This window comes from Ornithorhynchus anatinus, chromosome X1 (assembly GCF_004115215.2).
Source record: "Ornithorhynchus anatinus isolate Pmale09 chromosome X1, mOrnAna1.pri.v4, whole genome shotgun sequence".
Classification (NCBI taxonomy): Eukaryota; Metazoa; Chordata; class Mammalia; order Monotremata; family Ornithorhynchidae; genus Ornithorhynchus; species Ornithorhynchus anatinus.
In genome coordinates this window covers 48,921,026-48,946,833 of record NC_041749.1, presented here as the reverse complement: position 1 = coordinate 48,946,833, position 25,808 = coordinate 48,921,026, and the positions used below count along the sequence as shown (strand labels likewise).

Here is a 25,808-nt window from a genome sequence, read left to right as displayed (position 1 = left end):
AGTCTTCGGTGGGGAAGAAAGAATAGATCTGGAGGTGTTAAAAAGAAAACAAAGCCCTGAAGCCATAGTCACATTGAGACAAATTGTATTGTGGAGGTGGGGGGAATAAATGGGGAAACAAAGCCATAGGTATAAATCTCAGGCTGCCAACTGGTCTCCATGAAAATGAAAGGTGGACAATGCTGGATGACTAAAATAGCATCGGAAGGAATAAGGCAAAAAATGATCAAATAATCTGCAGGAGAAGGAGGCTCCTCGGCCGTGATTCGACAGAGAGAGGGGAAACTGATGCAAGCAGCCTTGTACATATCCCGCACACTCCTCCACCAAGGTTCGAGTGTACGCCACGCTAGTGTCACTCATATAGTTGCACTCGGCTGCCCAAAAGGTGCAGAATCTGGTACTGTATGCCACACTGTGAACCTCTTAATAATTATGATATCTGTTAAGCGCTTCTTCTGTGCCGGGCACTGCACTGAGCGCTGGAGTACATATGAGCAAATGGGGTTGGGCATGGTCCCTGTCCCACGTGGGGCTCAGTTTCTACCCCCGTTTTACAGATGAGGGAACTGAGGCACAGAGAAGCAAAGTGACCTGCCCAAGGTCACACAGCAAAATGGCAGAGGCAGGAGTGGAAAGGCTCCGGAAGTGAGAACGGGCCCAGAAAGGGAACACGGCTCTGAGGACCATTGGGATCTGGTTGAAGGATTTGGGTTGAAAAGAGGGGAAAAGGCCCGAAAAGGATGAATGTTACCCAACAGAACAAATCAATAGCTTTATTTTGATGGCTCCCCCCGGAACAAGTCCCTAGAGACATTGGCTCGAGGGCCTTGTCTTGCCAGCCACGAAGAAGCCTGATCATGGGCCTGATCGTATAAGGCCGTGGACTTATTTGGCCTTCGGAACCAAAAGTTTGGATAGCCTTCAATGCAAGGTGCTCTAATTGCCTGAAAGTTATTCCTCGACCCCAAGTGCCTACCTGGGAGTGAAGCTAGGCACTGGGAAAATAAGGCCCAATTTTCTAAATTGACAGAGAAAAATATATACTGATGTGCACACGTCATTATTTCGAATAGCGTTTTACAGACGAGCATTTCATGAATGCTCCCGATAGCCCGATGAGTTACTTTTAGTGAGAGCCTGCACCAAGCCTCACAAAATCAAAGTAAGCCCCTGGGGTTCACAAATTAGATACAACCAATAGATTCCAGATTAGGTTCTGGTTCTATAACCGATAAACTGGAGTTTGTCTGTTGAGACACTGGAGCACATTACCGTTTCGGTAGTTAGAAAATCTAGGTGTTCCTTTGCATCTTCGCAGAGCAGGGCTATTGGTCTGCGATTAAACTTCACGGCAGATAGCCTGTTTGTCTTGGGCAAGAGAGAGAAGAAAAGTGTGTTCTTTCTTAAGAGAACAATGCTCAAGAGGTGGCTTCATATGTGGCTCCGAGTTGGGAATTCTGGCTTCCCTTTTTCATATTGGACAGAGCACTTCACCTTTATTCCCTAGTTAGTCTAGCCGAAGAAAAAGGTTGGCAGCCCTCTTTCATTGCCATATGGGGACACTCTGGATTAATGAGGAAGCCCTGTGAAGGATTTTGTCTGCCCTCGTGTGAAGGGTTTCTTATTTAATCCGGTATAAACGATATTGGGATGACAGCTGCGTGAGCCTCCTCACTGACTTTGCTGCCTTCTGACTCTCCCCTTTGCAGGCCATATTTCACTTAGCCGCTCAGATCATTTCTCTTAATCACAACAATAAAAAATCAGTCCACATAATAATAATCGCGGGATTGGTTAAGCGCTTACTAAGTGCCAGACACTGTACAGAGCGCTGGGGCAGGTACAAGTTGATGGGTACGGACGCAGTCCCTTTCTCACATGAGGCTCAACGGTGTAAACAGGAGGGAGATGAGGTATTTCACCCCTGTTTTACAGATGTGGTAACTGAGACACAGAGAAGTTAAGGGACTTGCCCCAGGTCACACAGCAGGCAGGTGGCGGAGCCGGGATCGGCACCCACGTCCTCTGACTCCCAGTCGCATACGCTTTCCACTAAATCATGCTGCTTCTCACCTCCCTGCTCCTTAGAAACCCTCTAATGGTCACCCATCTATCTCCGCATCAAACAGAATTTCCTTACCGTCGGTTTTAAGGCACTAGGTCGGCTCACTCGTACCTCACAGATCTACTACGACCTGGCCCGTACACTTTGCTCTTCTAATGCCAGCCTGCTCACTGTACCTAGATCTCATCTCGCTCACCGCTGACTCCTTGCCCATGTCCTCCCTCAGGCCCAGAACTCTTTTATTTGATGGTATTTTCTTCCTGTGCCGTGCAGTGTACTAAGCGCTGGGGTAGATATAAGCTAATCAGGTTGGACACAGTCCCTGTCCCACATGGGGCTCCCAGTCTTAATCCCCATTTTACAGATGAGGTAACTGAGGCACAGGGAAGTGAAGTGACTTGCCCAAGGTCACACAGCAGACCAGTGGTGGAGCCGGGACTAGAATCCAGGTCTTTCTGACTCCCAGGCCCAGGCTCTTGCCACTAAGCCACACCGCTTCCCCTTCATATCTGACAGACCACCACTCTTCCCTCCTTCGCAGCCGTACTAGAATCACATAATAATAATAATAATGGTGATGGTATTTCTAAGCGCTTACTATGTGCAAAGCACGGTTCTAAGTGCTGGGGGGATACAAGGTGATGAAGTTGTCCCACAGTCACATCTCCTCCAAGAGGCCTTCCCTCGTTTCCCTCCTCCCTGTGACACCTGTGCACTCAGATCTGCACCCTTTAAGCACTTTGCAACTCACCCCAGCCGTGGCACTTATAAAATACATCTCTTGATTCTCTGCCATTTCCCCGATCTGTAATGTTGTGGTAATTATAGAACTGATTAAGCACCTTCTGGGCGCACAGCACCACAGTGAGTGCTGGGAAAGAGTATCAAGGTGGGAATGAGAGCTATCCCTCTAGGCCCTATCCCTCGAGCGGCTCAGAATCCGTGAATATAGGTTGGGGAGGGGACAATGAATTAATGTCTGTCTCACCTAGACTGTAAGCGCCTTGTCTACGAGCTCTATTGTATTATGGTCTCCCCAGTGCTTATAATAATAATAATTATGGTGCTTGTTAAGCGCTTACTATGTGCCAAGCACTGTTTTAAGCACTGGGGTAGATACAAGGTAGTCATTCCCTGTCCCACAGAGAGCTCACACTCTGAATCCCCGTATTACAGATGAGGTAACTGGGGCCCAGAGAAGTGAAGTCACTTGCCCGAGGTCACACAGGAGACAGGTGGCAGAGCCAGGATAGTAAGGGCCATGACCTTCTGACGCCCAGGCCCGTGCTCTTTCCGCTAAGCCACGCTGAGTGCTCTGCCCACGGTAAGCACTCTGTGAATATCATTGATTGATATTTCTTCTCTGGGTCATAAATTTGTAGAGCAAATTAGTTGCCTCCAGAAGGCAACGTGTCCGTCTTCCCATCTCCTAGGAGGAAGCTCTTTTCTCAACCTTGTCACTGTTGTTATTCAGATTTGATTAGTGCCCAGGAGATAAAGATTTGGCTATATTTTTGTGGAAAGTGTGGCTACCAACCATATCAACAACCAACCCGGGGGGCGGGGGATAAGATCACCAAGGTTCCGGAATGCAGACTGCTCACCGGCACCGCGGCAGTGCTCCCAATCAGGAGAATGGGCCATAGCAGGCAACCCAAGCAGCGAGTAAGCGCTTAGTCCGGTGCCCTGCACATAGTAAGCGCTCAGTAAATACCATAGACAGGTCGAACTGAAAGTGAGCGCATACGAACAAGAAGCGCAAGATGGACGTTTTAAAGAAATAGCCACGCCTGCTAGATATTGCTGTTGTCGCTGAAGCTTAAGTGTGATCGGGACTGCAAATTACACGGCAGGACCGTCGGTGCCAACTGCACCGTGCACACCCGAAAGTTGTCCCTCGTTCTGGTGGGTTTGCAGTACCTGGTGCCCTTTTCATTTCTGCCCATTTGTCTCACAACCTCGGTGAAGTTTCTGCTTGAAAAGAGACACTCATTTCTTGATTACAGCCTGCCAAGTTGGTCGGTCTGCTGCAGTTGTCTCTTGGCTTTCAGCCATGCTGCCACATTTCTGAAACCCAAGACCCAGATCCAGGCAGCGGGAGGGCAGCGAGCAGGGTAAGCCAACTCTCTCTTTGGTTTTTTCTCCAACCTCCAGGTCTTTCCGTTGGCTTGGCCCAGGGAGGGGAGACTTCTGGGGTAGCACGATTCTCCTGCCCCGTGCCTCCCGGCTATCGGAGAGTAGAATGCGTAGCTGTGTTCGTGTTCAGACAGCCTTTGTTAAGTGGGATTTCACCAGTGTAGGAAAGGGGGGTGGATCTGGACGGGAACTCCACTTTGAACCCAGCTCAGTCAGCCAGCGGGGTAATCGATTGACTGCGCACCCCTCCGCCCCCTAAAACTTTCAAGCTTGGTTTACTTTGAGCCTCTATGTCTTTCCACTGGTTATCCCTCTTATTTCACTCCTTTTCTTTCACACTCCACTGTCTACGAGGACGGTTCCGTACCGAACCCCTCTGCCCATACCCGATACAGCAGAAGTGAGTGCAAGGATGAAGACGCTAGACTCTGAGCTCGTTGTGGGCGGGGAAAGCGTCTACCACGTTATCGTACGAGAGAATCGTACTCTCCCAAGCGTTTAGTACAGCGCTCTGCAAACAGTAAGCTCTCAATAAATACGACTGAGCGTGTCCCTCAAAAGGGTACAAACTGGATCCAGGTAACAGGAGAGCAGCAGGCAGTGTAAGCTGTCTCTCACTTCTTCCATGTTTTTCCACTGGTGTGGTCGAGGAAAGGGGTACTCCTGACTTCCATGATAAGGTGCAGAGAGTGGGTTTTTAACTTCTTTTAGGTTTTTAACTCTCTCTCCCCCACGCCTTTACCGCCTGCAGCCGTTGCTTCCGTACTCTCCCCCGTCGGGTCCGGGCACTGGGTGATGAGAAGAGTCACTGCCCAGAAAGGCGGATGGCAGTTCGAGTGGATGGGCCAGTCCGGTGAGGAGGCGAAAGGGCAGTGTGGCGTGAGGCTGTAATAATAATAATAATAATATGGTATTAAGCGCTTACTATGTACCAAGCACTGTTTTAGGCACTGGGGTAGATACAGGGTAATCAGGGTGTCCCACGTGGGGCTCACAGTCATAATCCCCGTTTTACAGATGAGGTAACTGAGGCACAGAGAAGTTAAGTGACTTGCTCAAAGTCACACAGCTGATAAGTGGCAGAGCCGGGATCAGAACTCACGACCTGACTCCCAAGCCCGTGCTCTCTGCACTAAGCCACGCTGCTTCTTGTACCACCCGTCGGAGCGGGGCTCGTGGGCTAGCATGGCGTAGTGGCTAGAGCCGGGGCCTGGGAGTCAGAGGGTCAGAGGGTCTTGGGTTCTAATGCCGGCTCCTCCGCTTGTCTGCTGCGTGACCTTGGGCAAGTCACTTCACTTCTCTGGGCCTCCGTTCCCTCATCTGAAAACGGGGATGAAGACCGTGAGCCCCGCATGGGACAGGGACTGTGTCCAACCCGATTTGCTTGTCGTCCCCCCGGCGCCCCCCGGCGCTTAGTACAGTGCCTGGCACGTAGTAAGCGCTCAACAGATATCATCGTCATCATCCCGGGTGACGGACGCACTTCCTTTCGAAGAGCCTCCGTGCACCGGGGCGGCAGCTGGCGGGGCAGAGGGGGGTCCTGCAAGGAGACACTTGCTGGGTTTGGACCGCCCAACTCCGCCCAGGGGCTTTCAAAAGTGGCCACCTGGTGACTCCTCCCTATTCCCTGAAACAATAGCTCTCGTCAACTTTTGGCCTGCCCTCGTGTTCCTGCTGTCTTCTGGCTCTAGCGTTTCTAGGTGTCTGCTTTGGTTTGGGTTTTCACAAGAAACTGGCAGTAATAATAATAATGTTGGTATTTGTTAAGCGCTTACTGTGTGCCAAGCACTGTTCTAAGCACTGGGCAAGTGACCTTGGGCAATCAATCAGTGGTGTTTACTGAGCGCTTACTATGTGCGGAACGCTGTTCTAAGTGCTTGGGAGAGTACAAGACACAGAATTAGGAGACACGTACCCTGCTTATAATGAGGCACCCAGAGCGCGTCATATTCTCGTACCTCTTAGTCAACGAAGCCTTAAGGAATAGGTGAGGTTTAGTGTTGTCAGCGGCCAATAAGGTCTCAGTCGTTCTGCGCCTTGACCCCACACCGCGCCGATTCTCCCTGCCAGCAATAGCACTGGCAGCAATAGTGGTATTTGTTTAAGCGCTTACCGTGTACCAGGCACTGTTCTAAGTGCCGGGGTAGGTATGAGGTAACCGGGTTGTCCACAATCCCTGTCCCACGGTCTTGAATCCCCATTTTGCAGATGAGGGAGCTGAGGCACAGAGAAGTGAAGAGACTTGCCCAAGGTCTCACACAGCAGGCAAGTGGCGGAGCTGGATTAGAACCCGGACCCACGCTCTCTCCGCTAGGCCACGCCACTTTTCGCAGTGCTTGCTTCTGGGCCCAAGAGGGCCAATCGAGAAAGTTATAATAATAATCATGGTATTTGTTAAGCGCTTAGTATGTACCAGACATTGTGCTAAGCGTTGGGGTGGATACAAGCAGATCGGTTTGGACATAATCCCTGTCCTACTTGGGGCTCACAGTCTCAACCCCCATTTTTCAGATGAGGTCACCGAGGCCCAGAGAAGTGAAGTGACTTACCCAAGGTCTTACACAGAGGCAAGTGGCAGAGCCAGGTTTAGAACCCATGACCTTCCGACTCCCAGGCCCGTGATCTCTCCGCTACGCCGTGATGCTTCGACTCAGAACAGACTGTCACCGCTACTGCAAAAATAGCTCAAGTGCTCAATAGGTGGTGATAGAATATACCTCTCTCCTCCTCCTCCTCCTCCTCTTCTCCCAACACTAAATAAAATCCTAGGAAAGATCCATTTTTGAGGGTGAGGCAGCAGTGCCTACTGACCCTTGGAAGCTGAGGAATATCATCCTAAGTGACAAGATAGCAGAAAAGCTGTCCTACTGTGGTGTCGTGAACTATGTGCAAAATTTACTCTCCCGAGAAGGCACTCCCACTATTGAATGCGGTCTCGCGTTTAGCCTCCTCATCTACAAACTGAAGGGCAACTCTCCTGTTGCTGAGGTTGTGCTGTACCGTGCTTATGTGGAATTCTGTCCTACATGCCTTCAGTTGCCCCAGTTCAATTACTAGTACAGCCACTATTTGAGTGTCTTTCTGTTATCTGTTCTCTTTGATGGGTGGGAACTGCAAAATAGCGTGAGGTAAGGAGAGCTTCCGAACTCGACGACTTGCTCCCTTCCAGGATTTCCTTTTTTGTAATCCCGTCTTGCCGCACGATGTCGAGTGGTGGCCCTCAAGTGACGATAGGGGAACCGCCCAAAGAGTCGTATGGGACATCTGAGGTGGGTCCAGGTCTCACAGACACAGAGGAGATCGGACACTACCTGCAGGCTGCAGACTCTGAGTTGGGATTCTGTTTTGCTGCCACGTTGTTCGGGAGTCTCCCGGAGAATGTGCCATCCTTCTCGATTCCGTTTTCTCCTTCCTTACCTAAGGTTGAATCATTGAGCAGTGTGCTGCTTAGGTAACAGAATTCTGTGACAAGAAAAATATCTGGTCTTGTGTTAGGGTTTCCATGGTGTCTGCCCCTCCTGTAGATTACTTCAAAGTCTTTCAGACTTATTATGGGTCCATTGTGCTGGGCTGACTGTAGAGTGATTTACAGTCATTTGCAGGTCTTCTCATGGGTGTATCTCCAGGGCTAAATCACCTTTATGTAACACCTCTTGAAGTCTCTAGGATTTTTGATGATGCTCTAAAAGCTGGGCTTCAGAGGGTCATGGGTTCTAATCCCAGCTCCGCTGTCTCCTGTGGGACCTTGGGCAAGTCACTTTGCTTCTCTGTGCCTCAGTTACCTCATCTGTAAAATGGGGATTAAGACTGCGAGTCCCACGTGGGACAGGGATGGTGTCCAACCCGATCTGCTCGTATCCACACCAGCACTTAGTTCATTGCCCGGCACCTAGTAAGCGCTTAACAAATACCGTAACTATTATGATGATTATTATTGTAGCCTCTTGAATTGAAAGAGGTTCCCAGAAGATCGGAAGCATATTCTAGCACGACAGAAGGCTGCAATGGTTGATAATTTTCTGAAATAAATGAAACAGTAATTATGGTATTTGGTAAGTGCTCACTGTGTGCCGAGAACTGTTCTAAGCGCTGAGCACTTTTCTAAGCACTGTTTTAGACATGTAGAATCTGAACACTACATTCCCCTGAAAATAGAGTTCTGAAAAATCCTCCTTACATATACCACGTACTTCTCTCCACTACCACCAACCTACTCCCTGAATCTTGATCCCATCTAGCTTGCTACCAACCCCTTGCCCACATCCTCCCTCTGGCCTGGAACTCCCTCCCCCTTCCTATATGACAGACCATCACTCTTCCCTACCTTCAAAGCCCTATTAGAAGCCCATCTTCCTCCAAGAGGCCTTCCCTGATGACTAAGCCCTCTTTTCCCCTACTCGCTGTCCTTTCTGCATCACCTGTGCCCTTTAAGCACCTGCTACTCGCTCCCCCCCCCACAACAGTTCTGTACATATGCCTAATTTATTTATGGTCTCCCCCTCTAGACTGTAAGCTCCTCGTGGGTAGGGAACATGTCTACCAACTCTGTATTGTACTCTTCCAAGTCCTTGGTATAAGTGCTTCTGCACTCAGTAATCGCTCAATGAATACCATTGTTTTGGTGGATCGATATAGGGCCACGCAATAGATTTCTGATCAGGTCTCCCCAATTTATTGTCACCAGTTCCCTAACGGCCATCTTAAAGGCCAGATCTCCGCAGGTAGAGCATCTAGTATTTACGAGAACATCTCGCCAAGTCCTCGGCACGTAAGTCAACACGCAATAAATGACACTAATCCCCTCAGTAATCAGTAATCATGGTTGCACAGAATACCTTGTAGAGGACTGGGCAGACTTTTACCCCCCTTGGCAATGGAGAATGGGTCAGACCAGATGCCTCCTCAGCTCCGACCCATCCAATCTCACCATCCTGGAGCAATCTCGAGTTTCACAGGGCAACCAAACTGATTTAGCCATTTCTAGTGTACGGTTTTACTGCTGATTAGGTCAGTGAAAGGGACCAACTTTACGTTTTGAGTGTAGAGAGGGAAAGGGATGGAGCTTTAGTGGGGAAAAAGGGAGATGGGTCTTGGGAGTGGGGCGAGTTTTTTTGGGATCTTTTCAGCCCCCCTCAGAAGCTCTTATATCTTCTTAAAAACCTAGGAAGAGTGAGGCTGAAAGTACTGACCGAAAAGCTAGAACCCTGTTGGACACAGCCCTTGCCCCTCGTGGGGCTCACAGTCTTAAGCTCCATTTTACAGATGAGGTAACTGAGGTCCAGAGAAGTGAAGTGACTTGCCCAAGGTCACCCAGCAGACAAGTGGCAGAGACAGGATTAGATCCCAGGTCCTTCTGACTTCCAGGCCCATGATCCATCCACTAGGCCACGCTGCTTCTCTGCGTTTGTAGACTCCTGCAAGTAAAGCCACTAGGTTCGGGTGCTTTGCTATTTTTTCATGGCTACAGTAGTACCTTCCTCAATATTTGGAATAAATGCCATATATTTACATGGTCTTAGCCTCTCTCCGCATTATAGAGCCACATCAACGAGAGCTGAGGGTGCGTTCAAGGGAGTATTGATGATATCGCCTTCCGCTGAGGATTTCTTCATTTTGTGTGACATGGCTGGAGCTGTCCTCACTTTTCTGAGGAGCTGCGGTCCAGTGAAACGCAGCCTCGAACACCAGTCTCATGTTGGCAGGCCACCATAGCGGAAGGGCCATCCTGGTGATCAACAGACAGGAGAGAGGTGGCTCTGCTTAACTGAAAAATGGCAGAAGGCAGTCTTGCAAACAGACAGGCCCTGGATGCGGCGACCCTGTCAGCTCGGCAAGGACTATCTTTACAGGCACCCATTGTGGAATGGTTCGTCATTTATTTATCTATTTATTTAATCTATTTATTTATTTATATCAGTGTCTGTCACCCCCTCTAGACTGTGAGTTTGTTGTGAGCAGGAATGTGTCTGTTGTTATATTGTACTCTCCCAAGCGCTTGGTACAGTGCTGTGCACACAACAGTCCCAACTATCCCAGCCTCCAAATGATTGGGAAGGCAGGCTTCTTTCTGGGGATGAGACACGGGAGCTTCAGCTGTTGTCCCAGGGACCTTAGAACTCCAGCGGTAGGGAGCAAGGCTTGCCCATGGTGTCGATGGAGGGGAAAGGAGGGGGGAAGCACTGCACTTTGAGGAACTGCCTCCGGTGGTGAGGAGTTTGGGATTATGGATTTGGAGCCACTTTCTGCCTGTCTCACCCCATGTCCGTAAACCTAAAATGGAGAGGGTTGGGGGGCGGGGAGGGGTCACCTCTGTTGCGAGCAGCAGAAAAGACAAGACGAGGAGGATTATAAAATATAAACATTATATGTTATTCGTTTATAATAATGTCCATCTCCCCCTCTAGACTGTAAACTCATTGTGGGCAAGGAACGTGTCTGCAAACTCTGTTGTGTCGTACTCTCCCAAACGCCTAATACACTGCTGTGCACACGCTAAGAGTTCACTAAATGCCACTGGTGGTAATTAGAAGAGAGGCCACTAGGTGAAGGAACCTATTGGAAACCTTGGTGTGAGCGTGGTCTCGGGTGGGGTGAAGTGACATAAATCTAGATTGAGTTGTTTGGAATAGGTGAAGAGAAAGGAAGAGGTGGGGAATTGCTAGGTTTTTAATACCTACAATGATGCCCAGGCGGTTGTAGTGAGGATAATAATAATAACGATAATAATAATTACGGTATTTTTTAAGCGCTTCCTATGTGCCAAGCACTGTTTTAATCGCTGGGGAAGATACAGGGTAATCAGGTTGTCCCACGAGGGGCTCACACTTTTAATCCCTATTTTCCAGATGAGGTAACTGAAGTGACTTGCCCGAGGTCACACAGCAGACGAGTGGCGGAGCCGGGATTGGAACCCACGTCCTCTGACTCCCAAACCCGGGCTCTTGCCCCTAAGCCACACTGCTTCTCTAATTTTTTAAATTGTAATTTTCTCGATTTCTCTACCCCTGTTCTCTGTGAGCTGTTCTACCCATTAATTGCTCCAGAGAGCCAAGCAGACACCTCAGGAGGCAGCTTATATTTATTTAGCTTCTTAAACAAAGTCGAAGTCGCCACCAGAGCATGCTTCTCTGCACCTGGCATTCATTCCCGGTGAATAAGGGGAAAAGCTCAGCCAATTGTCAGACAAAGCCTTACAGCTGCTCAGCCCAGCTGGGAGCGACTTTTCTTCCTCTTAGCAAAGCATGTACAGTCGATGTCTCTTTCACACACACACACCCCACCCCACCCCCTTCATTAAAAACATTTCACCCTTTGGTTTGCCTGAGGAGGAGGAAGGGGGGGGGGGCGGGGGGTGTTGCTTTTCTAAGCCGACACCCACAATAGGGAGGAGCTTGAGGTTTGGGTGCTTGGAGGAGTTGTGTGGTTACCCGTTAACATCTTTTCTCCAGGCAGATGCTTAATGAACTCCCCCTCCCCCACCTTAACACCAGGGTGGCCGGCCAGCCCCTCCTGAGGCTCAGGTGGTACCCCGGCAGTATACTCAGCTAGGTGGTCATCTGTCTGGACCCCTCACAGCTGACTCACAGGAAGTGCTAAGAGAGCTTGGCACTGGGTGAGCAGCTCCAGGATTCTGCCCCTCCCTTCCTCCTTTTTTCCCCTCCCTCGCTCTCCCCCCACCACCCCCTGGCTGTAGGTTTTGCAGTATCTCTTCACAGAACAATGAAGTGCTTCTAAGTTTGCTAAGACTACCAGGGAAATTCCTTGGACATCTCCTCTGACAGACCTCAGAATGTTTCACCTCAGACTGTTGTAAGAAGCTGTCAAAATTTTCCCCTCCTTCCCCTCGTGGATTGCTTTGTCTGGAAGGAGAGGGTGACCATGGTTCAACGCTTTAGCCTCAAGAGGCAGCTATCCAAGGTGGGTTGCATCGGCAGTTTTGTGGTTTTCTTTTGAGCAAGAGCTCTGCCTCTCTACAGTAAGATTTCTTTTTTCTTTGACCAGTTCTGCAAAGTCTCTGTTCATAGAGAGGTCGGGGGTGTTGGGGGGCGGGGGGAAGCATGTGTAGAGGAGGGCGCTCTGCCTTTTGTTCTTTCATCTCACAGACACAAAGGTTTAAGGCTGACTCTGCACTGGCCAGCCCAGGTTTTGTTCCTCCAAAGCAGAAACTGTCAGTGTGGATTTGTGGGAGGCTGTAACTTTCTCCTGTAGTCTAATTTCCAAAACTGTGTGTTTGTGTTTGATAGTTGGGGTGACGGATGTGGTGGGGGAGGGGGGTGAAGTGAATATAGAATAATTATCTTGGCAGTACGAGGGCCAAGACGAGACAATCTTCAAAGATATTGGAACAGTATGCATTGTGCTGTATTTGAGTTTTAACTGGGAGAAAGCAACTGAAAAGCTTCCTGGGGAATGTGGAAAAAGAGCAGGATATCTATAAGCCAGAACTGTATGCAAATGTAAAGAAGCGGAGTTGCTTTGAGAAATGCCAGCTTAAATGACTCTGTGTGTGTGAAAGCCATGATAAGTGGGAGATTGAAGCAGAATGGCACAGAGACTGAATTTGTATATAGTTTTGAATGAAAAAAGAAATTTACATGTATATCTTTTGAGGGGGGAGGAGGGAGCGGAGATTTGTTTCGAGATCAGACCGGTAGTGAAACGAGCATGTGAAGCACCCTTTAGGTAAGGATTGTTCCCAAATTCTGTCTCTTCAATTACACTTTTTTTTCAGTTCAGAAAGAAGCCAATGTGGAAAGATGTTTGGTTGGAATTGACTGCACATTTTACACCTATAGTCCTCTTTCGAGAATGCAGCCGCTGCAACCAAAATATGTCATAGTTGATTCCCTGTAGACAGGCATCGGGGAAAATATTCAGGTGTTGTCATTCACCTGGCATTCTCTGCCTCCCTAGATGTTGGAATTGTTAAATCCTGAAATGCGTTACTACCCCCAGCATCATCTTCAAACTGAAGGACAACTCTTTCATGGAGTAAGAGCTCGGTAGTCCTAGACATTTTTCCATCCCAGGAGCTGTGCCTGCAGATTTCCCAGTAAATACAAAGAAGTACGGCTGGGTTCTCTCTCTGAAGTGAAAATATCCCGTTCACAGGTGTTTCGAGTGGGTGGTAAGGCATAAGATGTCCAGCCGGCCTTTAAAAGGGCAAAGTGACACTTTCAGCCACTACGTTGCGATGTGTGAAATAGCCGAATGCAAGTCAGAAGATACTTCATTAGATAGAAATTTTGGTACCTCTGTCCCCCCTTTTTTTTATATTTAAATCTCAAAGAATTTGTGAATTTGGGTAACCATGCCTGTAAAATAGGTTGGGAAAATACAGATCAGGCACAATTGGGAGCATGTTTCTCCTGTCAAGTATGGGCAGGGACAATTGTAGATATTGGACAGGTGTGTATATATATATTTTTAAAGAGCATTAACCTTCTACCCAGCCCCTTTCTCGCCGCCCCCCTTGCCATAGTACAGCTTAGCTTCTGGCTCTTGTCATAACGTGCCCACTGGAAATCACATTTAAAGATCCTTTTAAACTAATTTACAAGGCTCAGCGTGTATGGAAACTGAAAGACAAAGTGGAGTCGGGGGGGGGGGGGGGGGGGGGGGGGGGGGAGTGAGCAGTTCAGGAAAAGAAAGAAACAGAATGGATCATGTTACAATAATATAAGTGAAATTGGCAACAGAAATGCAGTGACTGATTCGTGGAAAGTTTGATCAAGCAGTGAGCTGAGAACAAATGAATAGCTGGTGTATGTATACAGACTGTAACACTCAATGGTATTTATTGAGTGCTTAGTGTGTGCAGAGCACTCTACTAGATGCTTGGAAGAGAATACAGCAAAGTTGATAGCCATGTTCCTTGCTCACAAGTAACTCAATCTATAGGGGAAGACAGATGTTAAAATAGGGGATAGGGCAAAAGTGAGGGTGTAAGGCTACGCATATACATACACAAGTGTGAATATGTAGTTAGCAAATCGAACAGTGAGTAATATTTATTTGAACGACAGGGTGCATCTCTGGAGAAAATCTCACTCTGGAAGAGAAATTGAGTATTGTAGGAATATGCTGGCCTTTGAGGATATTCAGTTCTTGTAGACTGACATTTATCCAGAGTTTACTACGCGCTAAGCGTTGGGGAAGATAGAAGATAATCAGATTCACAGCAGTCTCTGTCCCACACGAGGCTCACAATCTAAGAGGCGGGGAGAGCGGGTATCGTGTCCCCATTTTTCAGATGAGGGAATTGAAACACCGAGGTTAAGTGAGTAGCCCAAGGTCACACAGGTCAGTAGCAGAGCTGGAACTAGGACCTGGGTCCCGTGACTCCCAGCCCCATGCCGGTTTCCCCTACTTCACGCTACTTCTCAAGTTGAAAAGGTCAGTCGAAATCAACTTCAACTTCTGTTGACAAGTATCAAGAGAAGAATGACAAATATGTACTGTTTTCTGCTCTAGCAAGTGATTTCATTTCATGATTTGGATATCATGCCATGCAGGTATTAGGGAACAACATTTTTCCCACAGCACGAGTGTGTTCTGGGCACAGTGTGATCCACAAGTTGGCACAGGTAGATTTGGTAGAGCAAGGGACAGTTATGTCCACGTGCAAGGCTTTGATCAAGCTGTAAACGCTGCTCCATTTCTTTGCCTCTGCCTCAGCTTTAGTGTATTCTACCGTGCCGGTTCCCTGTGTTTATGCCAACTTTACAGTATTTGATACAGTAAAATAATACTGAGGGATAAGGGTGTAAAGCATTCTGCTAGTGTTGCACCTAGAAGTATAGAAATTCATATTGAAAAATGTGATTCATCATGGTTTAATTGAATCTTCCGACCCCGCTAGGCCACCAATTCCCATTGAATCCATGGTGGTTATAATGCAACTTCCCCATAATACAGAGGTTTTTTTCGAGAACACAACCAATGTATTTTTGACAGAAATGGCTGTATTTGAAACCTCGGGACCATTTGGAGCCGTCGACTCGCTTATAGTAACAACGGCATTTACTGGCAGTCGATGCTGTTTTCAGGGTGCTCCAGCAACTGAGTTATTGGAAAAAGGAAAACTTGCTGAGCCCCTTCTTTGCAGAGACATTAAAGTCTGGGCCATCTTCTATGCTTGTGCTGTCTGTCATTTCCAAAACCCCTCCCTGTACTGGGTTTCCTTCCCACATCTGTGTTGATTCTCAGAAATAGCCACAAAGCAAAAAGGTTTTTTTGTTGTTGTTGTTTTTCCCCTTCTCATCTCTCTTCCAATAGGAGCGCAAAGCAGGGCAAATGTCTCAACGTTATGTCTGTACGATAACTTCTCATTTAGAAGGATGCAGTGTCGAGTCTGCTCACCATTATTTGCTCTGACCTTTCTCCGTGCAATTACCTGGGTAAATTACAGGAACAAAGAAATATGACATCTTGAGAGAAATCTGTCCTAAACAGCTCCAGTAGCTATTGAACTGTAGCATGGCCCTCTCCAGTGCAAGAGGCAAGCTAAGCAAGTAGATTGTGCCCTCATAATGATATTGCTTGGCTTTGGGCTAGTAAGAGGTCACTTTGGGATTAAGTGTTTGTCGTGACGTTGATTTCCTTATCTGGTGAAATATCATTAAACCGTATGTACCTGCATTAAATGAAGACCTAAAATGAACTTGTAAAGAATTCCTACTTTCCACAAAAGATTCATTGTGTTTGTGTGGCGGTGGGGGGAAGGGGGCAGTGCGTGCATGTGTGTAGAGTTTCTACAAAGTTGTTTTAGGAATGGAAACATCTTTGGATGGGACTCTCGACAGAAGGTCTTGCCAGATGAAGGATTTTCTGGTTTAAAGCTGAGAGGGTTACACACACATCTGGGGAGGAAGGGGTTTATTTCACTGTCTTGAAGCTTTTTTAGTGAAACCTAAGAGTGTGTTGCCAAAATGTACTTGAAATTGATCCCGATTTCTGAGTGAAATGCTATTCTCCTTTCTCTCCGGAGTAACATTACTCCCTTAATCCCAATAACCTGAACTTGGGAGAGTGCTTCCAACCTGGGATTTACATTCCTGCTTCTTCACATTTCCCTAAGCAGCTTGCTTACATTAGGCCCCAATCTCAATCAGATCTCCTTTCCCTGTTCACAACTCCTTCCCCCCACCCCACCCCAGCTGTGTGGATTAAGTCAAACCAAATTCATGAACTCCTGGCGGTGACACAGAAATCTTGTATTTCACTAATCTATTTTCTATCTGGGTGTCACTTGATTTGGGGTTGGTTAATTTTCTTTCCCCCTTGTATTTTATTTCTCTGAAAATTTCCAGAGTAAAAGATAGGCCTTTTTCATAGCAGATGAGCAAGATCAGTCCAGCAGGTGCTTAAATGGTCTGGTGACTAAGAACAGAGAACTGAGGGGTGGGGGTTGGAGGGCATCCTTGTCCAACTCATTGCTTAGTAGATTCATCACTTAACCAAGCCTAGTGGACCAGTTCAAAAATTCTCCGACACCAGCCTCCCCTCCATTTCCTTTCCTTTTCCATTTTTCCCATTGTCTTAATTGTCTAGCTAATGAGGGTATTCAGTGGCCTGAAGACTTGAGTACTAGTGCTGTTGACCAGGAGTTTCATTTCTAGTCAAGTTCTCATATTCCCAGATTGGAATTTATTTTAGCCACCAGCCTGATGTCTTTTTGACCCGGTGGACCTATGCTAGTTAGGCTCGATATCTCTGTGACTGGGTCCTTATCTGAAAATGAGGATAATAGCACAAACACACCATCTAATTAGACTTAATTAAGTTTTCAAATCGAAAGTACTTTGAGCTCCCCAGAGATAAATGCACCACGAGGACAATGGGATATTATTAGACAGTCCGATAATTACCAGCATCAAATACAAAGGACTGCAGTATCTGGGTCAGTCTTGATTCATATAAGTTTTGAAAAGCCATACGATAAAATGGCTATTTGCCCAAAGGTGAGCTCAGAGGATGCCCCTGGAGCCTTCATGCTCCTATGCCAAGGAGACCTGAGACCTACCCAAATAGTTGTTTATTTTTCCCCCCTCACCAGAAAATTGCTTTTAGGGGCCATAGGTCAGATGTAATGGCCTTGCCCCCAAATCATCACTTAACCAGGACTTTGGCCCTCATGTGGGAACCAAGGTTTTGTGGTTTTTTTTCCCCATTGGTGGCATAGCACACCAGAGCGTAGAAATGTATCCGGGATGATCTGCACTTTCGACAAACTTCTGCTACAGATGAGCATTCTGGGTTTCGGTGTGTTGTCGAAATAAACGATCCGGAAAGGCAGGGAAGAACTGGTGTTCTTCGGTTGAATGAGAGAGGCCTCTTTATTAAATATTAGTGGGATGTTAGTGCCGTTTTTTATTTTGAAGAAGGAATTGAATTCTGTTAATTGGAGGGTTGAAGGCGTGTTGGAGTAGATGACACCCATCAATGTCCATTATAGCCCAGTTTGAAACTACGTAACCCTGACAAGAAGCATGCTCTTTCTGTGATTAGGTTTGTATTTGTGAATTCACTAAGCCCAGAGTTCACCTTCAGAGGAAAAGTGATGTTTCTTCACAACGGTCTTAGGTGCTCCAAATTCATCTTACTCATTGGGATAGAACAAAGAAATATAAAAAGATGGAGGAAAATCACCAAAGAAATTAATAAATGGTAAACAAACAGAAGCTTCAATACAAGTTACATATTGCAAACTCTGATTTTTATATATGTGCATATATACATTCATATACATATATATATAAAAAATTAGAGCTTTATATGAAATTTGAACTTTTCCTTTAGTCATTCAGCCAACGTGTTTCTAATTTGACTCTGTCCTGGGTATATAGATGATCGTGTTACAGTGGTAGACTTCAACTGGAAAAAAATTCAATAAGCCATTTAAATATGTTCTATAAATGTAATGGACAAAGACAGGTTATTGTATCCAGTACCTAGACTCTAGACTCCTCTTACCCACTGAAACATTAAATTCAGCTCCGATCGGCTTTGATTTACACTGAGAAATGAATGGAAAAAAGGATTTTCTTTCTTTTGACGCACTAGGTTAGATGGGACCTAATACCACTGTAAATAACGACTGTAACCAGATCCCTTAGGAAAGCGTAAAACATTTGAACAAAGCAAAGCAAATGGAACATACTTTGTGATAGCATGGACAAGCTGAATTCATTTCTGTCTTGCCAGTTTCATGAGAAAGATCATCCTGAAGCCTTGGCAAGAGTATCGTAGACCCCAAAGGTAGCCTTTGAGAAGCAGCGTGGCTCAATGGAAAGAGCACGGGCTTTGGAGTCAGGGCTCATGAGTTCGAATCCCAGCTCTGCCACTTGTCGGCTGTGTGACTGTGGGCAAGTCACTTAACTTCTCTGTGCTTCAGTTCCCTCATCTGTAAAATGGGGATTAAGACTGTGAGCCCCACGTGGGACAACCTGATTCCCCTGTGTCTACCCCAGCACTTAGAACAGTGCTCGGCACATAGTAAGCGCTTAATAAATACCAACATTATTATTATTATTATTATTATTAGCCTGTGAACAAAGAACAGAGTGTCCGAATGATCCCCAAGTGGTTCTTACCTCTGAGTGTTCCTGAGCCATAGTGGCCTCTACCCTTAACTCAAGGCCAGGATTAGATCAGCCATGCATACTTTCAAGAAAAGCTCCTTGAGATAGGAAAAATCCACCCAACTACTCATTTACTTAACAGTTGGTGGTCTAGTAAGTTGAACGTAATGACTCGTGGCTGAAGCACCCATGTTTTTCGTGTACTGGCAGATGTATTTTAGTAGTAAGGGTATTTTGAGGGCCCGCTGAACACAGTGGATTGTATCAAACACGTGGTGAAGTCCAGACGTATCCCAGGATTCGTATTTAATGTGTGCCTTGAAAGTGTGGGTGTGATGAGGCCTACGTTTTTCCGTAGGCTTAGGCGTAAATTGATATTTTCCAATTCTGGACACGATGACCAAGTAACTGAAAAGTACCACATGGATTTCCTCTCCCTTCATCCCTTCCCCTCCATTATCCTTTGGGACATGTGAACGAAGAGGTCCCAGCCGGTCGAGGTGAGAGCCAGCCCCAGGGAGCTGAGCTTGGGAGAGCAGAGTGCAAGGTGGAGCATGAAGGGTGAAAGGAATCTCAGGATTTAGCCAATAGCTTTGCCTCTGGTGGCGACAGATTTGAGGGTGGTGACCAGTGATGGACTTGCACTGAGGTGTTGGGGCCCCAGTGATGGTAATTGAATGGGGGGCCATGCTGAACAGTCAGCCATAACTTTATTTGTAAGAGCCACTTCCTCTAAGGTATCCAAGACCCAGAGGTGCTGGGTCTGGCCCCCGGAAAGTTTTCTCCTTTCCTCCCCCCACACCTTCAAAAACGGTAACTACTGATGGTAACTAAATTTCATAAGTAGCCCGGGCATCAGGATGCAGACCCCACGGTCGCCCAAACCCCCCTTTCTGCGGCAACCCCCATGGCTTATCTGATCAGATATCTAGGGAAATTTTGAAGCCTCTTAGTAAGCGCAAGCATACCTGGCAAGAGGATGAAAATCTACATCTGATCGGGGCAGCAGTCGGTAAGCTCTTCGCTTTGGAGCACCAAAATCACCAACTACCAAATACTTTTTGAAAGGAAGAGCAGTAATGCTACCGCTTGCTGAGACTGACTTCTTCTGTGGTATTTAAGTGCTTACTATGTGCCAGATACTGTGCTAAGCACTGAGGGAGATGCGAGTTAATCAGGCTGGACACAGTCCCTGTCCCACATAGGGCAGACAGTCTCGGTCCCAATTTTACAGATGAGGTAACTGAGGCACAGAGAATTTAAGCGACTTCCTCAAGATCACAGAGCAGACAAGTGTTGGGGCCGGGGTCTTTTTTCAGGATCTTTCCCCTTTAGGCATCCAGAAAAGCAGAGTGGGCCCTTTGGGAAACAGAATCTGGCGTGAACATGGGTGGCCACCAACTGCTAGCGAAACCCCTCTTCAGAACACTGGTAGCATTCAGATTTCCTTGTAGCTCTGAAACCTAGACTTACTACTGGTGCCACATCTGACTTCAATCGATCGGTGGTATTTATTGAGTGCTTCCTGTGTGGAGAGCCCCGTACTAAGCGCTTGGGAGAGTACAGTATAACAGAGCTGATAGGCACGTTCCCTGCCCAGAAGGAACTCAACGTGTAGAGTCTACGGTCTAGGCTTCTAGAAGAGTTCTGGCAGGGTAACCCCTGTGCTACATTTAGCAAGACCTGATAATCAATGATGTGTATTGAGTGCTTATTATGTGCAGAGCCCTGTATTAAGTGCTTGGGAGAGTACAATCCAACAGATTTAGGAGGCACATAATGAATTTACAGTCTAAAAGGGGGATAATAAACACTGAGAACCTGAAAGTGAATCCCCCAACATATCAAAGCTCAGCACACGGAACCTTCACTGAGCAGGACGGGGGCTTCCAAAGCTGTTGGGGGGCGGGGGCGTAAGCAAGGAGGACAGAACACATGTTTTGAAGTTTCTAATGCAGTAAAACCTCAGATAATCTGGCATAACTGTAAACAGCCAGATCATTCAGCTGACAGACCAGTCTGGCATGTGGCAATTAGAGATGAGGCAGAAGGTTGAAGTAGATTACAGCGCCGTGGGCCGAATCAAAAATGATACCAGGCCCTGCATTTGGTAAATGGGGCAATATATTGCATGCACGTGGTGTGGAAAAGGTACGTCGGTTCAGCCAGCCTGGCATATTAGGATAGCGAGGCAGCATGGCCTAGTGGAAAGAATCTGATAATCAGGAGACTTGAGTTGTCTCCCCTCTGCCATTGTCCTGCTGTGTGACCTTGGGCCAGTGACTTAACCTCTTGGCACTTCAGTCATAATAACACTTATGGTATCCAGTGCTTACTTTGTGCCAAAGCGCTAGGGTAGATGTGGGACGATCAGGTTGGACACAGTCCCTGTCCCACATAGGGCTCACCTCAGTTCTCTCTTCTGTAAAATGAGAAAAAATTACCTGCTCTCCCTCTTGAATTTGGAGCTCCATCTGGGATGGAGATTGTGTCATCTGATTTTCTTGTATCCACCCCAGTGCTTAGCATATAGTAAGACCTTAATAAATGGCGTCATTATTATTAGGGGAAAATTTCTACCATCAGTATTATCTTCAAGCCCCAAAGAACGTCACTTGTTGCTACTCAATCGCTTCTCCCCCCTCCCCTCTCGCTCCCTCCCCCCTTCCCTCTCGCTCCCTCCCCCCTTTTCTCCTCCCCACAGGGGCACAACTGGAGCTCTCTGTCTCTCTCTGTCTCTGTCTTTCTGTCTCTTGCTCACTGCATCTTTCACTTGCTCTCTTTCTCTCCCCACCCTCTCCCGTGCATGTTAAGCAGGGATATTTCTATGCTGGCGAGATATGTGGTGTGGTGCTCCCTCACCTCCACCAAACTAACTCTCTTCCCCTCTTCAAAGCCCTACTGAGAGCTCACCTCCTCCAAGAGGCCTTCCCAGACTGAGCTTCCCCTTTTCCCTCTGCTCCCTCTGCTGCCTCTCTGCCCCCCCCCACCTCCCCTCAGCTAAGCCCCCTTTCCCCCATCCCTCTGCTCCTCCCCCTCTCCCTTCCCCTCCCCTCAGAACTGTGCTCATTTGCATATATTTTTATTACCGTATTTATTTTGTTAATGAGATGTACATCCCCTTGATTCTATTTATTGCTATTGTTTTTGTCTGTCTCCCCCGATTAGACTGTAAGCCCGTCAATGAGCAGGGATTGTCTCTATCTGTTGCCGAATTGTACGTTCCAAGCTCTTAGTACGGTGCTCTGCACATAGTAAGTGCTCAATAAATACTATTGAATGAATATAGCACCACCATAACCAACTTCTTGTGGTCTGGAGGGGAGAGGAGGTGTGTTACGGTGTGAAACTTCCTAGAAGGAGGGGCAAGCTAGTTGGGCTAGAAGATAGAGTTTCCCAGAACTGCTGCTTCCATTCCCTCTGAGGCTCTGAGACGTGCACTAAGAGGCCCCCTCAGGTCTGGAGCCCAAGGCAATTCCCTCATTTTTGCCATATTGAAGAGGTGGCCCAGGTGATGAGGTTAAAATGTTTTTGAATGTTGGCCAGGCAAGTTTTTAAAAGTGCGTAGACTTTATCTGAAGCTATCTCTCCAGGGCAGTTCTTTAGCCTCTGTAAGGGAGTGTTAAGTCATGGTCAACCTTATCCCCCTGCTTTAAATTCATTGAACCACTATTGAGTTTAGGTGAATTCATACTGGAACATCTTGATGGTCGGTTGGTTGGCTTCTGAATTTTAGCAGACATTGACTGTTTTTTCTCCTGCTCAGTTAACGGTAGCACTCTCAAAGATCTCAAAGTTTTTCAAGATGTTTCTGCCCCCAGGTATGCTGGTTGATAAAAAAAAAAAAAATACTTTGAAGTGCTTAAGAGGATCAAGAATAGCGTTCTTGGCCTTGTGATTTTTCAAATCCTGTTTGAGATGTGATCCAGGTTCCTGGGATTAAGCATCACGATCCTCAAATAGGAATTTGCCTTTTGTGAAATGAGCTTATGCTTTGCCCCATGTGAATATAGCACCTAATCACTGCAGCCTCCAAGACCTTTCTAGGAAAAAGAAAACTGAGAACATCATGGAATACAAGCATGGGTGAGCATTCTAATTTGAGGCTACACACACACACACACACAATATGACACATACCGAGGAAGCAGAGCCACCAAAAAATAGTCTCTGGCTCCGCAGGACATGATCATCACCACTGAATATGTACATGGTTTTCAGCTGAGTTGATTGTTCTACTCACTATGGGTTAAAGCCAGGCTGCTAAGAGTCATACTGACTTCCTTCTGACAGAGATGGGGGAGAGGTCTGAATTGATCGCAAAATGTTTTTCTCAGTTAACCGATGATATTTTTTAAATGTCTTTTGAGTGCAAAACTGGACTGATCGCTTGGGAGAGAACAACAGAAGCCAAATTACCTGTGTTCCCTGCCCATATTAGAAAATCTGCTCCCCCCACCCCTATGAATTTTGTCTCTAACATACAATCAGACAAAGAAGCCCAAGACTTGAACAGATTATGAAACTTGGACTGAAATAGGCCGTGGAACCCGAACTCTCCTCTTCTCCTGCAGTGCTTTCTCTGTGTTAGAGCATCTGGTGCTCTGTGAATAAAACCCTTCAGTCACTGGGCCTGGGGTTCCAAAAACTTTGGCCAACACTGAATTTATGTGAAGAGCTTTCAGTGGAAAAATGAAAGCTACGCTGGCTACCGTGGAAATATTTCTGCGACCTGGCCGTAGATCGCTCACGCCTTGAAACCTTGGAAAACTGCACTATCTGTGGCTTTCCGTCTTCTGCGTTCCCATGTGAACCTTACTCTGAGCAGTCAATAGCATTTGAGTGCTTACTGTATGCAGAGCACTGTACTAAGCATTTGGGGGAGTACCGTATAACAGAGTTGGTAGAAGTGTTTTCTTCCCACAATGAGCTTACAGTCTAGAGGGGGAGGCAGACAATGTAAATAAATTAAATTACAGATATGTAGGTAAGTGCTGTGGGGCCGTGGGGGAGGGATATGTTAGTTGTTATTGGAACAAATCCAAGTGCAAGGATGATGTAGAAGGGAGTGGGAGAAGAGGAAATGAGGGCTTAGTCAGGGAAGGCCTCTTGGAGATGTGTCTTCAATAAGGCTTTGAAGGTGGGGCAAGTAATTGTCGGATACAAAGAGGGACGGCGTTCCGGACCAGAGGCAGGATGTGGGGGAGAGGTCAGCAGCGAGATAGATGAAATCGAGGTACAGTGAGTAGGTTGGCCTTAGAAGAGGGCGGTGTATGGACTGGAGAGCAGCAAGGCAAGATAGGAGGGGACAAGGTGATTGAGTGCTTTAAAGCTTACGGTAAGGAATTTCTGTTTGATGCAGAAGTGGATGGACAAACCACCGGAGGTTCTTCTGAGGTGTCCGAATGAAATGTCCCCCCCTCTGATGTTCAGTGAGCAAGTACCTTAAGGCTGTTGCCCACCCTATAACGGAAGATCAGCAATTTGGTCACTTTCTGGGAACTATTAAAGTTTTAACTCCTTATATGTATGCTGACTGAGAATATATTAAAAGGCAGAATCTGAGCTCTGAGTTTGGCAGACCAAGAAAAATGAGTAGGTGAACAAAGATCAATATTTTTGAGCTCAGACTGTGACCTTTTTGAGATGGAAGTTTGTGTGTGGGTGTGTGTCCATATGGCGGCTTCAAGATCCAGCTTGTCTGTCTTGGCAGAGAATGTGCCGCGCAAAGAGCTGAACGAGCGAGGCTTGTGTAGCATGTTTTGAGGAATGTGGCCTAGGTGGGATTGCAGAATTTCCCCGTTAGTCCCTGAAGCCATTAAATTATGTGAACAAATTTCCATCTTCCTCTCTTGCAGCTGCTGGGGTGAACATTTGGCTGAAAAATGGAATTCTTCTCCCCGCTCTTTTTTCCTCTTTCCCCCTCCACACCTCCTGTGCTTCCCCTCACCCCTAAATGAGGAGAAAACCAAATTTTACGGTGGACAGACCGCGTAGCAAAAAGCCAACTGAAGAGCCTCTGACACACATGCATGTTCTTCCTGGGACACACATACTAAATATTTCTTAACTGCATTTCTTGGGTTGTCGAGTGAGAGTGTTAGTTTGTCGAAAGGTCAGGCACTTTCCCGATTGCCTAAGCAGTTGTGATTCTGTGTATTTTGAGGCCTGCAAAGTAAGAACCATCAACTTGACCCTCTTTATTTATTTTCAGGGGGGTTGTTGAGTGCTTATTATGTGCCAGGCACTGCATATAAGCTAATCAGGTTGGACATAGTCCCTGTCCCACATGGGGCTCACAGTCTTAATCCCTATTTTGCGGATGAGGAAATCGAGGCACAGAGAAGCGAAGTGATTTGCCCAAGGGCACGCAGCAGACCAATGGCGGAGCCAGGATTAGAACCCAGGTTCTCTGACTCCCAGGCCAGTGCTTTCCACTAGGCCACACTGCTTCTAATCCTGGCTCCGCCACTTGCCTCCTGTGTGATCTTGCTTCACTTCACTTGCTTCATTTCTCTGTGTCTCAGTTTTCGAATTTAATACATGTCCTCCCTCCTACTTAGAAAGTGAGGCCCATGAAGGACGGGGACTGCCCCCCACCAGGTTATCTTGTATTTACCCCAATGCTTAGTACAGTGCTCGGCACTTAACAAATACCATTATTATTGTTGATAATAATTAAGATGAGGGGAGACCCCGTGGGAGAATCATCAATCCAATGGACAGTCGTTTCTGTTTGACATGGAGGGAAATGGGTACTCATTGAAGGTTCTTGAGGAGGAGACTCATGCCTTCTGAACGGACTTTTAGAAAGTTCATTCATTGTCGTATTTATTGAGCACTCACTGTGTGCCGAGCACTGTACTAAGCCCTCGGAAAGTACAATACAGCAATTGAGAGAGACGATGACTGCCCACAACGCGCTTACAGTCTTGAAAGTTGATCTGATGGCAGAGTGTAGGGTAGAAGGAAGAAGCTGGAGACAGGGAGGCCAGCAAGGAGGCTGATGGCCTTGACCAGCC

General features: G+C 47.0%; 1 protein-coding gene across 9 annotated transcripts in view; it reads left to right on the top strand.

Moving 5' to 3' along the window:
• The window catches only part of TMCC1 (transmembrane and coiled-coil domain family 1), a 280,809-nt gene that overhangs the window by 126,763 nt on the left and 128,238 nt on the right, over nt 1–25,808 (top strand). Inside the window, exon 1 of one of the 9 annotated variants that reach the window (XM_029050482.2) lies at nt 11,676–12,121. The exons of the other annotated variants lie outside the window; for them this stretch is intronic. Within the exon in view, the coding sequence (XP_028906315.1) occupies nt 12,083–12,121 (39 nt within the window). The 5' untranslated portion in view covers nt 11,676–12,082. Of the gene's footprint in view, nt 1–11,675; nt 12,122–25,808 lie in introns of those variants that run through there. 9 annotated transcript variants of the gene reach the window in all.